This window comes from Lepus europaeus, chromosome 7 (genome assembly GCF_033115175.1).
Source record: "Lepus europaeus isolate LE1 chromosome 7, mLepTim1.pri, whole genome shotgun sequence".
In the NCBI taxonomy this organism is placed as follows: Eukaryota; Metazoa; Chordata; class Mammalia; order Lagomorpha; family Leporidae; genus Lepus; species Lepus europaeus.
Window position 1 is genome coordinate 10,720,402 of NC_084833.1, and position 14,343 is coordinate 10,734,744.

The 14,343-nt window shown below is 49.0% G+C and overlaps 1 protein-coding gene across 1 annotated transcript; it reads right to left on the reverse strand.

Annotated features, from left to right (window-relative positions):
- Window positions 1-4,367: 4,367 nt before the first annotated feature.
- On the reverse strand, window positions 4,368-13,610 carry LOC133764167 (pepsin II-4-like). The gene is made up of 9 exons (XM_062197843.1): window positions 13,555-13,610; window positions 13,009-13,168; window positions 10,645-10,762; window positions 9,649-9,767; window positions 8,772-8,971; window positions 6,312-6,428; window positions 5,632-5,780; window positions 5,437-5,531; window positions 4,368-4,517 (listed from the first exon to the last, which is right to left on the reverse strand). The coding sequence occupies exons 1-9, from the start codon at window positions 13,608-13,610 to the stop codon at window positions 4,368-4,370; spliced, it is 1,164 nt and encodes a 387-aa protein (XP_062053827.1).
- Window positions 13,611-14,343: the final 733 nt, after the last annotated feature.

A 14,343-nucleotide genomic window follows, 5' to 3' on the forward strand; every position in this document is an offset into this window, starting at 1 on the left:
TTCCTCTGCAGTTTTTCCCCTAACTCTTCTCTGAAACTACAGTATCTCCACTTTTTCTAAGCTATCTTTTCCCAGACTATCATTGCGCTCCCTCCCTATTCCGCCATCTTGGAGGAAGTCCAGCTCATTGTGACTTCAGCATATGCTACCCTCTGGCACTTAGTAGGACTTTATAAATATTTGTGCAATGAAGAAATGGGCTGACGTTTCTGTGCTTTACAGAGGGCCTGCCAGACCCTGTGCTGAGCACTCCCAGATGCTCTGTGGAACTCTCCATGGACGGAGGCCATGTGTGCATCAGTTCTGTAGGACAGGATGCCAAAGATCACAGAATGTGAACAATTTGTCTAACATCACCAGGCCTGGAGGCATTAGAGCCCCCATTTGCAACAGGTATGGTAGATCTCAATTGCAAAGCCCTTGGCTTCAGGCAAGGGTGCTTTGTGCCCCTGTCCATATGCCATTCACACAGAGAACACATATTGTCTACTGAAGACTAGGGCATGCCACTGGGTCCTAAATAAGTGTCAGAGAGCTCTTGAACTCAAATCTCACTGCAACACCCAAGTGATTCAGATCAATCTGTGGCAGTTAGGGTCTAGGCCATGTCAGTCCTTGGCATCTCTGTGGCCTGCCCTACCATGGCTCCTCAGCCTGCTTGGCACCACCCTCCTTCCTTCTCTACTTTAGTCACACACTCATTTCTTCCTTCTTCAGATGCACTTGGCTCATTGTGGCAACAGGCTGAGCATGAGCTCTTGTGCTTTCTGGAATTCCCTCCATTTGGAAACTCCTGTTCTTCCTTCACTGCCCCCAGGAGTCCTGCCTGTCCTCCAGGAGCCACCACCTTCTTGAGTGACACCTTCACTTGGACCTCATGCTCATCTTGCTTCTCACTGGATGGTGAGGCTCAGTGAGTTCATATTTCTCCCCCTAGGTACCTGTGACTTTGCTCAATGCTGTCTCTTGGGCCCAGCACAAGGCCTGATTCACAACAGGGAACTAGGAAAAAAATATTGAAAAAACCAATGAATGAATAATGAACATATGAGAGCAACAGTTTTGATTATGAGTTTCTCTACTGCCGTGGGCTTCTGAAATCCAGGGAGCAATCCTTGGCTGTTGTCCGTTTCCCCTAGACACCCTCTCTGCTCCTGGCTCAGTCCTTGGGGCCACCCTTTCCACGTGCCCATGCACTCACATCCAGGTAGTGCTCCAGGCTCTCAGTGGGCACTGAGTCGAAGGCAGCTTTGGGGAAATACTTGGTGGCCAGGTTGGGGTTGTGAGTCTTCAGGTAGTCCTGCAGCAAGCCCTTCTCAATCAGGTTCTTCCTCAAGGACTTCTTTCTGACCAGGGGGACCCTGGGACCAAGCATTGGTGCATGCATGGTTAGAGGAGGTGAGGTTAATGGGCAAGCATCCAGGTCAGGGGATGCTACAGAAGCCAGAGAAGGACAAGAAACTGGTGCAAGAGAAGTGATGGAAGGAGGAGGGGAGAACTCCCATCTGTTACCTTACAGTTCACGGGGTGTGTGTGGGATTACTGCTGGTCAGTGATGGGGCTGAAACCAAACTCTGGCTGCAAACAGGGCCTAGGCTGTAACCACACCGCAGAGTTGCCTAACCAGGAGGGCAGAAAAAAACAAGGAAGACTCCAGATGGTGGAAGACTGGGAGGAAGAGGAGGATCAAAATAGGATAAGATAAGGGGCAGGGGAGGCTGCCGTGAGTTGTGACGTTGTCCCTTGGAGCTGCTATCCCTGTTGCCCGATCCCACAGTCACTGTGTATGATGCAGTAAGGAGCACCTGCGGGCTGAGCAGCAGCAGCCACTTCATGGTTCAGTGGGGAAGACAGGACAATTGGAAGGTGTTCAGCAGCAGGCAAGAGCCACTGCTTATATCTGGCCTACGTCCTAATAGCCCTTATCAGCCTGTAAATACGGCCTGTTATCACACTCCCACACAGAACACATTCTGATTAGATTTCCTGCCTGAGGTCAGCGTCTGAGAAGCTACCTGTTGAGTAGCTTTCCACTAGCATGGCACCCCATGATTGGAGTGCACCTCCTGAGAGTTGCCAGCCTTAGAGTGGTGGCTATTACTTAAGAAATGAGAATGGCTTGTGATATAATCCCAAGCTCACTATTTTGAAAGAGTTGTCCTGAGCATTGAAGAATTGCTGCAGGAGCTCATTGTACCCCAATTTCCCCCAATGAGATGTATGGTTGGGGTTTTTAGAAAGCATCTTTCCAACTTAGCGATGGGTGGCATTGCTGTCTGTGCCAATCCAGAGGATGTGAACTGTAAGTAGTTTTGTGAGCAGAACTCACTTTTCTGTGTAGACAGATTCATGTGGGTTTGACATTACAGGATGTGTGTATATTTGTTGATAGATTTGGTTTCTGTCCGTGGTACGTGGCTCATCACTTCCTACACAAGGCTCAGAAACTAGAATTCTTTCTCCAAGGTGGGACATAGTAACTCTAACCTTGCAGCCTTTAGCTAGCCATAATGAAATTCTCTACTGTGTGATTGTCCCCTAGTAGGTGCTAAGACTCACTTTATGCAAGAGGGTTCCAGTGCCATCCATTGGAGGAAGGGAGTCTGAAGAATCCATGTGGGGCCCTACACCAGTCTATCTCAAGCATGCCCATGAAGTCCCCAGTACCTCACCAAATACAGTGTTTCAGGGTTCTGGACAGTGGGTTATTTGGGGTAGAGTGAGTGCAAACAGGAAGTCAGTCCCCTGATTGGAGGGGGCTCCTCAATCCATGGGCAGAGCCTATTGCCTTGGCCCCACCAGCTATCTCTCTCTGTATATCTCCATGTGGCTGCCCATATCCATCTTTCAAATTCTGTAGCTTAGTGTGTTTTCTTGAGTCCCATGAGCCACTGAGCAAATTAACTGAATCTGAGGACAGGGCCGTGAGGACCTAAATTTGTAGCCCATCAGTCTTGCGCCAGACTCTGTAGAGGAGTAGGGCTGAGTTTTGAGCCCTACCTGTCAGATCCTGTGCTCTCCCCTGGAAGATGGGGGCAGGAATGAATCCAGTTGAGTGTGCGGTCACCCAGCTGGTGTTGGCCACTGCAGAGTTAGGTGCTGGAGTGTGGAGAATGTCCCCACATATCTAATGTCAGCTGTGAGTTGTGTCAGGAGGTAGCTATAGGAGAAATCAGTTCTGAGACCTCATAAAGGTCTGTGTGGGCATTGTCTACAAACAGCGAGTGGCCCTGACTCAAGAAGCATGGGATTTGGGAAGTACAAAGTCAGAAGGTGTGTGTGTGTGTAGGGGGCTGAGGACTTGTGGTCCTGGGTGGCTGCATGGTCATCTCTGATGTAGGCATCAGTTCTGCCTCAGTCAGGAACTGGAGGTCCACGTCCCATTGGAATTTTGGGTTGTACCGAACTCTTGGGGAGCTGGTTTACTAGATGCAGAAGGAAACACAGCTTCTGTCACTCTTTGTTCAGGTCTGCAAAATAACATAGCCTCCCCCCCACCCTTTTTTGACAGGCAGAGTAGACAGTGAGAGAGAGAGAAGAGTGAAAGGTCTTCCTTCCTTTTCCGTTGGTTCACTCCCCAATGGCCGCTGCGGCCAGTGCGCTGTGGCCTGTGCACCGTGCTGATCCATAGCCAGGAGCCAGGTGCCTCTCCTGGTCTCCCATGCGGGTGCAGGGCCCAAGCACTTGGGCCATCCTCCACTGTACTTCCGGGCCACAGCAGAGAGCTGGACAGGAAGAGGAGCGACCGGGACAGAATCTGGTGCCCCAACCGGGATTAGAACCCAGGGTGCTGGCGCCGTAGGTGGAGGATTAGCCTACTGAGCTGTGGCGCCGGCCTACATGGCCTCCTTCTACCTACTCAGGAACATCACCATCAGATATCCTCCCCTTGACTTTCTACCTTTCCTCATTATATCATCATGGCTCTGAGAAAGTGGGAAATTGACTCCCTCAAGCACAGGCCTAGCTGCACTCCTCTCTATGGAGACAATGAGCCTGCCGTTTCTGGTCTCCAGGTCTTTTTGTGATACTCCCAGAAAAACTTGATGACACCCATTTGTCATCCTGGCCCTGTTATGAAATGTCACTGGTTTGGAGCTGTCTAGTTGTATATGTTCATTTCTGCTTCTCTGCCTGGTGTTCTGACCCCAGAAATGTGGAAGAGACATTCTAGTCAGGAGAAGAAGATACACACATTTTCATCAGCTGTTTTTATTCTATTTATGAGTGTGGATGGGAACAGGAACAAGCATCTACTATGATTAGGAGGTGACTGTGCTTCAGGAAAAAAAATCAGGAGAATTCTTTCCAGTTAAGGGTTTGCAAGGAGGCCAGATCTCTCTGGAAGCAGGTTGAAAGCTGCAGGCTTAAACTGCGGCAGCCAGGCCAAGCTTATTGTTGGCCCGGTCAAAGACGGTGAAGTACTTGCGGATGAAGACGTCACCCAGGATCCAGAGCTCGCCGGTGGAGGTGTCGAGGTCCATGCCCTCGAAGCCACTGGTGCAGACATCATCTTCCTGCAGAACAGAGAGTGGCACAGTAGACCAGACAGAGGGTCAGGGTGACAGGCGAGCTGGGTATTAAACATCACAGGCTCACTGGACTCACGACAACACCTATGCAAAGAAGGGCTTCCTGACTTAGTGTCCAGGGATATGTTTTGCTTACCTGGGGTGTACCTGAATAAGCTGATTCCTGCTCTCATTTTTTGCATGGAGGTTGGACATTATCCAGTGTCTTTGGCAGACACATAAACCCTGACCTTAGCAAACGGGTTTAGAGAGAAGTCAACTTCTGCTAAGGATGTTTGGAAACCCTGATGGTATGCCCATTTCTCAGTACTCTCCTCCAGACCAGTGGCACAACAGGCAGCTGTGAGTCCTTTCTCTTCCCTGGCATACTGGCCCCAGCTGCAGCCTGGGCTGTGTGTTAGAGTCACCTGGGAGGAGGCCCATGTGTGAGTACTTATCACTGGGAAAGATCAGCTGGGAAGAACTGGTTTTGCACCTGGCAGTATGGTAAATGGCAAGAAGAATTCCTGTGGGTCACGGGCCTAAAGATGCGATCACTGTCTGGATTCACTCTCACCACAATCTAAGGGTGGGTTTAGTCTCTGGTTTTTAGTTGAAGAAATGGAGGATAAGAGATGTTCAACCTTGCTTAGAAATAATAGGCTGGACATTGAGACTGTAAACAAACAGAGCCTCTTATTTAAGCTGTCATCTTTTGCCCCACTCTTCCTAAGGGAAAGCCCTTAAGGGGGATTTGTCTAAATTCTCACTCATACATTGCTTGTGAATGCACACTGTCTCTGAAATCCATGAAGAGCAAGTGACAGTCTGCCTCTGGACTTCGGGTGGGAGCAGTGTTCAGAGGGCAGTGTGTGGCCCCTAGTGGGTGGGCCCATACTGGGATTTTGGCAAGGGGCCACCTTACCTTCAGGATGTAGGCACTGGCAGGCAGAGGGTACTTCACACCATGGATGGTGAAGACAACGTCAGGCAGGGAGTTGATGTCCGAGCATTTGACGACTTCCTGTAATGTGCAAGGGTGGAAGGATCATAGGAGGTTTATTCCTTCTGCATATTACTCTCACCACTGGAGTCTAAAACAGAGCATGTGGGGCTGGACTTGCCTCGCCTTCGGAGTTCTCATAAGCTCTGATGTGACGCTGGATTTTGGAAATGGCGTTGGTGGGGCCAGCCAGCAGAGAGGTACCCGTATCAATGATGGCCTGGCAACTGTCAGCACAAGCGATGGTCTTTCCGTTGATGGTGACACTGAGGGAGAAATGCAAGGAAGGTTTGCCTGAGTTTTCAAGAGTTACACCTGTGACCAGGATGGACGCCCCCCACCCCCCTCAGGGGACAGAACAGATGGGAATTCAGGCTACAGCCTGGCCAGGGCCAGTATGCCCTGAGACAGTTTCAGTTATTTTTCCCTAATCTTAGACTGCTAGTGGTATTCTTCCTAGAGAAGGAGGTTGTGTAATGCTTCCCAGGTCTCATAAATGCTGAACAATGTGCAATTTCTGGGTTGGCTGAGCCTCCCTGTGGGGGCTGAAATGTGGGCCTGCCTCCTGGACCATAAGGAAATGGCAGCCTGATCCTTGTAGAGGCTCCTGGTCAGCCCTCTCTCTCTCCTGTCCTTTCAGAAAGGCACATTCCCTAGGCTCACTCTGGATAAGCCAATTTCCAGCTTTTCCCATGTGCTGGCTGTTCCAGACAGATGGGGACACTGACTCTCCTGTGAGCATGAAAAGAATGGGATATTTACCAAGGACAACAGACCATCCAGCAGTGCCATCTCACCTGTCCATGGTGAACTGCCAGTAGCCTTCATAAGAAACAGGCACCCAGTGCAGGCTTCCCTTGTAGTAAGACTCATCGATGCCACCAAACATCACCAAACTGCCCTTCTTGTCATCACTGGATAGTTGGAAGAGAAGACAGGAATTCACTCATTCATGTGTTATATATTTGCTATGTACAACCTAGGAGCTACCCTGGATAGGGTACTCATCAGTTTTAGGATTTGTACTCAATGTGTGATAGACATGGGTTCTTTTCATGCTATACCAGAGCCATATGATAGTCAGTATTATTATTTTCACTTCAATGACTCTGAGGGTCAGAGAAGTAAGGCAACTTTCTCAAGATCACACAGCAGGATGTGCCAACCAAAAGTAGAACCTAGAAATTATGGGTTGTGCTGTTTGTAGTCCAATACCCATTATAGTTGCTATGGGGACCACAAGTGAATTGAATGCAGGACAGTGTTGGCTGTTAAGGACTCAATGGTGTAGTTCCTGTGTTCTCAACCAGGCAGGTATTGCTAATATCTGGAGATCTTTTTCTTTTTCTTTTTTTTTTTTTGACAGGCAGAGTGGACAGTGAGAGAGAGACAGAGAGAAAGGTCTTCCTTTTGCCGTTGGTTCACCCTCCAATGGCCAGCGCGGTAGGCGCGCTGCAGCAGGCGCACCGTGCTGATCCGATGGCAGGAGCCAGGTGCTTCTCCTGGTCTCCCATGGGGTGCAGGGCCCAAGTACTTGGGCCATCCTCCACTGCACTCCCTGGCCACAGCAGAGAGCTGGCCTGGAAGAGGGGCAACTGGGACAGGATCGGTGCCCCGACCGGGACTAGAACCCGGTGTGCCGGCACCGCAAGGCGGAGGATTAGCCTAGTGAGCTGCGGCGCCGGCTTGGAGATCTTTTTCATTGTCGTGATTGTATTGGGGTAGGGGATGCTACTGAGCCCAAAGAGATAAAGTCCAGGAATCTGCTTTGCACCCTAAACAGTGCATGGGACAGCATAAAAAATACTCCAAACCAAAATCTCCATGGTGCTGAGCTGTATTGACCTTTGTCTCATTGGGGAAATGCAGTGGTTCACAAAATGTACTTTAGCCCATATGAAGCAGGTGAGAACCATGAGAGACATGAATACTTAGTGGCCTAGAGCACATGTTGGGGTCTTTGTTAGTGGAACATCCATTTTCTAAATCTCCACCATTTCAGGGTACATAGGGATGTAAATATAGAGGGTAGTGAGGAATTAATCACCAACTGGCCATTTATGAACCACAGCAGCCCCACTCAGTTTAACCCACCCACTTTTGCAGGAAACATGTAATAATGCAATCGACATCTAGCGGTTATTAACAAGTGAAGAAAAACAGGATAATGACCAACAGTGTCATTAGGAGGAATTAAGTAATAGAAGAAAGTTGGCAACTGACCTAGCTCTTCTTGTGTAAAAGTCTACTCAGCCAAAACCAACCTGGTTTGTTCTTCATTCATTCTCTGACCCTACATTTTGATAATTAAAAAATAAACTTTGTAGCATTACTTTCTCATTTCATTGTTCTGTGTATATGAAGGTACATCAAAAAGTTGCTGGAAAAATATATTGAAAGAATTTGTATTGGTTCCAAACATCTTGCAACCTGAGCATTCAAGGGCTCTGCAAAATATTCATGAAGAATTGGTGTTTTGTAAGAAAACTATGCATGGTGCTCAAAATATGTGCACCAAAATAAACTTATTTTAAAAAGCAAATTTGAAACGCAGAGCAATAGGAAGAGACAGGGTCTTTTATCCACTTGTCAGTCTGCAAATATCCACAACTGCACAAATGCACCCAGGTTGAAAACAGGCAGTCAGGCTCAATAGGGTCCTTCCCAGTGGTGACAGAGGCCAAGGCACTTCAGTCATCCGCTACTCCTACCCTGGTTGGGCAGTATGAAGAAGATAAAGCACAAACAGTGTGGTCTGGACTCCAAGCATGTACTTGATGTTTGAGTACCTTAAACAGCAAATTAACCATTGGAAGTAACATCACTCCCTAAATGTGTCTTTGAGTTTCACTTGCCACAAAATTTTCGAAGTCCCCTCCTAAGTCACAATCGAATTTTGTTATTTTTTTTCCTATGATTTTTGAACACTGTGTTATGTGATTTCACTCTAAATGTTATCTTAAGGGCAAGAATGAGGGCATCAGTGCCAAGAGCAACTGGTAATGACTTTGGAGTTGAGAAATTCAAGGGAGAAAAACTTACCTTGATAAATAATAGCAAATGAAGATAGCTTGTCAGAGAGTGAGAGAGGCTTGGCAGCATTGCTGCTCAAATACATCATTCTCCAGACTATGACATTGACTTTCAAAATCTCTTTCATCTAATATCTTCCCAAGCCCACCCAGCCCTGGTGAGGTCCCTTGCTGATCCAGGTGAAAATGGTCTCTGTGGGAGAGGCCCCGGGCTAGCCAACCTACGAGCTCAGGTAGACGGAGAAGAGGTCCTCAGACACCAGACGCTGGTCCCACATGTTGTCAAAGACGGGCGTGGCATCAGAGGAGGAAATGCTGGGGTAGCCCAGACCCAGGATGCCATCGAAGGGAGCAAACACGAAGGTGTCACCTGGCTCTGTCTCACTCAGGCCAAAGATCTGGTGGGTGTCATCGATGCTTCCAACCTTTGTAAGGGGGGATAGAGATGATGTGCAATGTAAGCACCTGCTTATGGAGCAATGCTAGACCCTAGTCCTGGACCCAGGGCAACCTTGCATCATTTCCCAAAGGATTCAGCTTCCAGGGCATCAGGCTGAAAGGCAAGTTGAGAGTCCATCCCCTGGAATACTTTGACTCCCCACTGGACAGGTCCTGAGAGCTGGTGTCCAGATGTCCTCTGTTGTGACTTGCTATGAGATTCTGCTACAGGATGGATGACCACTGTGCATTTGCATTATAGCTGGGCAGATGCAAAGCAAACCCCAACAAATTAGGACCTGTTGCCCCTGTCATGCCCTGCAGGACTCGTAGAGCTCATGCGACTATAGAGATCTAGAGGAAGAGGAGAACCCTAAAGGTATTTTAGCCTTTCCATCTCCAATCACTGCTTCCTCCATGACATTCAGCACTGAGGCTGGCTGTCGACTCCAGGCACCACTACCTTTATGCACTGGTGGCTCAGCCTGCAATGTGTGTATGACAGCTCTGCCACATGGCTCCCTGACCACCCTGTTAGGTGTCTTGTGTCATCTCTGAGACACCTGTGCTTCTAGAGTTAGCTTGCTCTGGGGGACTCACTGTGGTCTCAGGAAGCTGGCCCTAAGGTCTGGCAGTGTGAGGGGCAGAGATGGCAGGTTCTCACCTTCACAATGTCATATCCCAGGATGCCTGTCATACTGCCAGTGCCATAGGCAATGGATAATGTCTTGTCGGTGGCCTTGTAGGTGGAGGACTTTTTAGGGTTGAACTGGTTATGGAAGGCTACAAAAGCAGAAAGAGAGATCATTAACCACCAAAGGGCAAGCAAGTGAGCTGGTAATATCTTCTTTGCTTTGGGTGTCTTGGTACTGGCAGAGAAAGACAACCTTTGCCGCAATGTGCCCTTTGAATTGACCTTTAGTACCCTGAGCCCATCCAAACTTGTCATTGGCACCATGTCACTGGTGGGTGGAACCCAACCTATTCCATGTCATCCCAAGATCCTTCTGACAAACTCTGAGCACAGCAGCCTGCACAGCCAAGGCTCCAGTTTGGGCACAGATGATTTCAAGGGCATCTCCTCTTAATCAAAATTCAGGTTACAAAAGAAGCACAAGAGGCTGGAGCTTGAAACATTGTGGTAACTTCCAATGACAAAGTCTCCTTCATCAGCAAAGCAATGACTCATGTGTTTGTTTTTCCTATCCAGATACTAGCCATTCCCAACCATGCTTTTTTAGCGTCTGAGATCTGATGAGATTGGACGTGTTCAGGGTGGTATGGCTGTAGACTATGTGTGTGCTTTTAATGAGCTTCTCACTTTTCTCGAGGGTGCTTCAGCCTGACATTAAATCCACTGTGTCACATAGCCCATGCAGTGTGGCTTGCCAGGCTGGAGCCCTATTTAGCCAAGATTAACTTTGGACTTCTACAAGTTTTCTGCTCTGTGAGTCTATCTGACCACATCTGCTCCACCTTTAATCCCAAGAACACGTGTGCCCAGTTACAGGCTCCTAGTAGCTGCCCGGGCAAGGTGAATGGCCGAGTGGCTCCAATAGCTTAATAGGAACTAAAGAAAGTCCCTAAGAGTCCAGTTTGACAGCATCAGCTGGTTCTGGGCAGCAAGGAAAGGGCAGGCCAGGCAGGTCCAGCTACTCACCACAGGCAAGACTGGAGCAGTAGATGGAGGGCACCCACAGGTTGGAGGAGCCGGTGTCAAAGATGACGGTGAAGTCCTGAGGGGGGGTTCCGATGCTGATGGTGCCAAAGTACTCAGCCTGCAGGGGTCAGGACAGTGCAGCTCAAGCACCTGGTCACCCCATCTGTCCTCCCTGGGGGCCAGCTCCTCAGTCAAACTCTCCATCATCTCCTCTATTCTAACCTCCTCACCCAGGTCAAACCTTCTTCAAACCTCAGCCGTGTCTCCAGTCCTCCTGATTGCTCCCTAGTTGCCTCTGACTGTTCTCTGCTAAGTACATTCACACCCAACGCTTATCTGCTGTCCTCTCTTGGCAGTCCCTACCTGTGTCAGTCTGGACCTCCTAAAGAGCTCACCTTCTCAGAGGTAGGATGTAACTTGTGGCACTTAGCAAGTCATGTCAAAAGTGCTTGTTCATTAACTTGCTGAGCTGGAGACATATAGGACACTTAAACGAGGAAACACATGGAAATCTCCTATTCCTAAACCTGAGGGTGGATAGCAGGGTTGTCAGCATTTTTGTTCTCAATGTCAGCACATTCCTATCTGGTAGCTCTGCTCCAGTTACCCTGGTCATTGTGCCTTTCTTGGACAAGTACAAGCTCCTTCCCACCCTAGGGCTTTTTTTTTTTTTTTTGACAGGCAGAGTTAGACCATGAGAGAGAGAGAGACAGAGAGAGAGAGAGAGACAGAGAGAGAGAGAGAGAGAGAGAGAGAGAGAAAGGTCTTCCTTTCCATTGGTTCACCCCCCAAAATGGCCACTACGGCCAGCACTGCGCCGATCCAAAGCCAGGAGCCAGGTGCTTCCTCATGGTCTCTCATGTGGGTACAGGGCCCAAGCACTTGGGCCATCCTCCTCTGCACTCCTGGGCCACAGCAGAGAGCTGGACTGGAAGAGGAGCAGCCTGGACAGAATCCGGTGCCCCGACCGGGACTTGAACCCGGGGTGCCGGCACCGCAGGCAGAGGAATAGCCAAGTGAGCTGTGGCACTTGCCACACCCTTGGCCTTTTGCACTGGCTATTCCTTAGTCGGAAAATGCTTCTTCTAGACTTTCCCTTGCCTGCCTCTTTCTTCATCATTTAGAGCTCTCATCCAGTGTCACCTCTCTCAGCAAGTCTTTCCTATCACTTCACCCAAATTTGTCCCCTATGTGTCTTCATCGACTTGTACCTAATTCACCGATGTGTTATGCTTTGTGGCTTCTCTCATTACTTGACTCTCCTCACATGCTGGTTTGTTTGTCATCCTCTCTTGAATATAACCCCAGGACTTTGGCCTGCTCAATGTTGTGACCTCAGTATGTGCTAGCCTCTGGCACTTAGGAGATGCTTTGTAAATAAATGTGAACTTGATAAATAGGCTGCTGTTTCTGAGCTCTGCCAAGGGGGCTGCTAGGCCCTGTGCTAAGTACTCCCAGAAATCCGGGGTTTTAATGACTTACAACCTTCTGTGGATGGTGGCCCTGAATGGGTCAGTTCTCTAGACCAGGATGCTGAAGCTCAAAGAATGTAAATGACTTTCCCAAGATCACCAGGCCTGGAGGCCTTAGAGCACGTCTTATGGATTTCAGAGGCCTAGCCCTTGGCCACAGTCAAGGGTGCTTTGTTCCTTTGGCTGTTTCTATTCACATGAAGACATAGTATTTACTGAAGACCAGGGTGTGCCATCAGATCCCAAATAAAAGAGTCAGAAGTCTTGAGGCTCATGTCAGCCCAAGGGTTAACATCATCCTTGGCAAGTAGGGCTTAGGCTGTCAGGCTCCTGGCCTCTCTGTGGTCTGCCCCACCCATGGCCCCTCTGCCTCCCTTGGCACCACTCTGATTCCCTCTACACGCTTTTATGCACTCTGTTCTTACTTCCTGAAATGCAGTTGGCTCCCTGTGTCCACAGGTTGAGCATGAGCCCACTAACTCTCGAAAAGTCCCTGCCTTCTCTTGGAAGCTCCTGTTCTTCCTTCACTGCTCCCAGAAGCCATCCTTGCCCTCCAGGAACACTGGCTCAATGAGTGACACCTCCCTTTTGTTAGCCTTCTAACTACTCTGGATTCTCAGTGGGTGCTCAGTCTCACTGAGGATATCATTATCCCCTTGCATTACAGTGACTTTATTCAGCACAAGATCTGAAACATAAGATAGAACTTAATGTAAAGAAACATTGAAAGATCTTGTGATGAACAAATGAGAGTGATAGTTCTGATGGTGAACTTTGTGAGTATCCCTGGGCTACTGAGATCGGGGAATAGTCCCTGGCTGTCATCCATACCCCTAGTTCACTCTCTGGGTCAGTCCTTGGGGATGCTCCCGCCAGCTGCATGTGTACTCACGTCCATGTAGTTCTCCATCTTCTCAGTTGACCTCTTGGCGTAGGCCGCATTGGGGAAATACTTGGTGGCCGGGTTGGGGCTGTGAGTCTTCAGGTAGTCCTTCAGCAAACCCTTTTCTATCAGGTTCTTCCTCAAGGACTTCTTTCTGACCAGGGGGACCCTGGAGCAGAGCATTGGAATACACATGGTTAAGGAAGGAGGGGTAATTGGGTAAAGATTGGATCAGAGTTGCTACATAAACCCAAGAAAAGTGAGGGACCTGATTCAAGAGAAGAGAAAGGAGGAGGGGAGAAGCTCCCATCTATTACTCAACAGTGCACAGAAGGGAGGTGATTTCTGGCCAGTGATGGGGCTGAAACAAAACTGGCTGCGTTGGAGCCTGGCCTCTCCATAAAGGCAAAAAGAGAGGTCAGGAAGTCTCAAGATGTTGAAACATAGGGAGGAAAGGAAAGTGGACACAGGACAAACAGGGGGCTTGGGAGGCTGCAGAGTGCTGGGAAATTGCCTCTTGGAGCTGCTCTTCTCACTGCCTGACCCCAGACTCACTTGTGGATGACGCACTCAGAGAGTGCCAGCAGGCCGAGCAGCAGCAGCCACTTCATGGTTCTTCCTGACTCCCAAGTCAGTGGGGAAGGCAGGACGAGTGGAAGGTGTACAGCAGCAGTCAGGAGCCACTGCTTATATATGTGTGGTCAAGTCCTGACTCTAATAGCTCTTATCAGTCTCTTAATGCCACCTGCTATCACATTCCCAAACAAAATAGTTTCTGATAAGACAGTCCTGCCCTAAGTCACGTTCTGGGATGTTGCCTACGGAGTAGCTTTCCACTAACACCACATCCCTCAGTTGGAGTGCACCTGCCAGAGTCCTGCCAGCTACTGAGGATTGACTGTGATGTTTAGAATGAGATGGGTCCATGTCCAATTTTCCAGGCTCGGTGTTTTGACAGAGTTGGTCAGAAATGCAGAGAACACAGCATTGAACCAGTGTTGCATTATCTCATTGTATACTGATTTGTCCCAGTGCCATAGACAGTTGGGGTTCTAAGAAAGCAGCTGCCCAACATAGTCCTGGGTGCCATTTCTGTGTCTGCCACCCCTGAGGATGTTGGCAGAGAGTGGTTTGTGGATCATGGCCTACTTCTGTGTGCTCATGACTTCATGTGTGTAGGACCTAAGGGGATCTGTGTATATGGAAGTAGATTGGGTTTCTGTCCCTGTTTCCTGTCTCATCACTCCTCCTAATGGCAAAGAAACTAGAAATCTCTTCTCTGAGGTGGATAATAGGAACTCTGATCTCCCTGCCTTTAGCTGGTCATAACAAAATTCTCTGCTA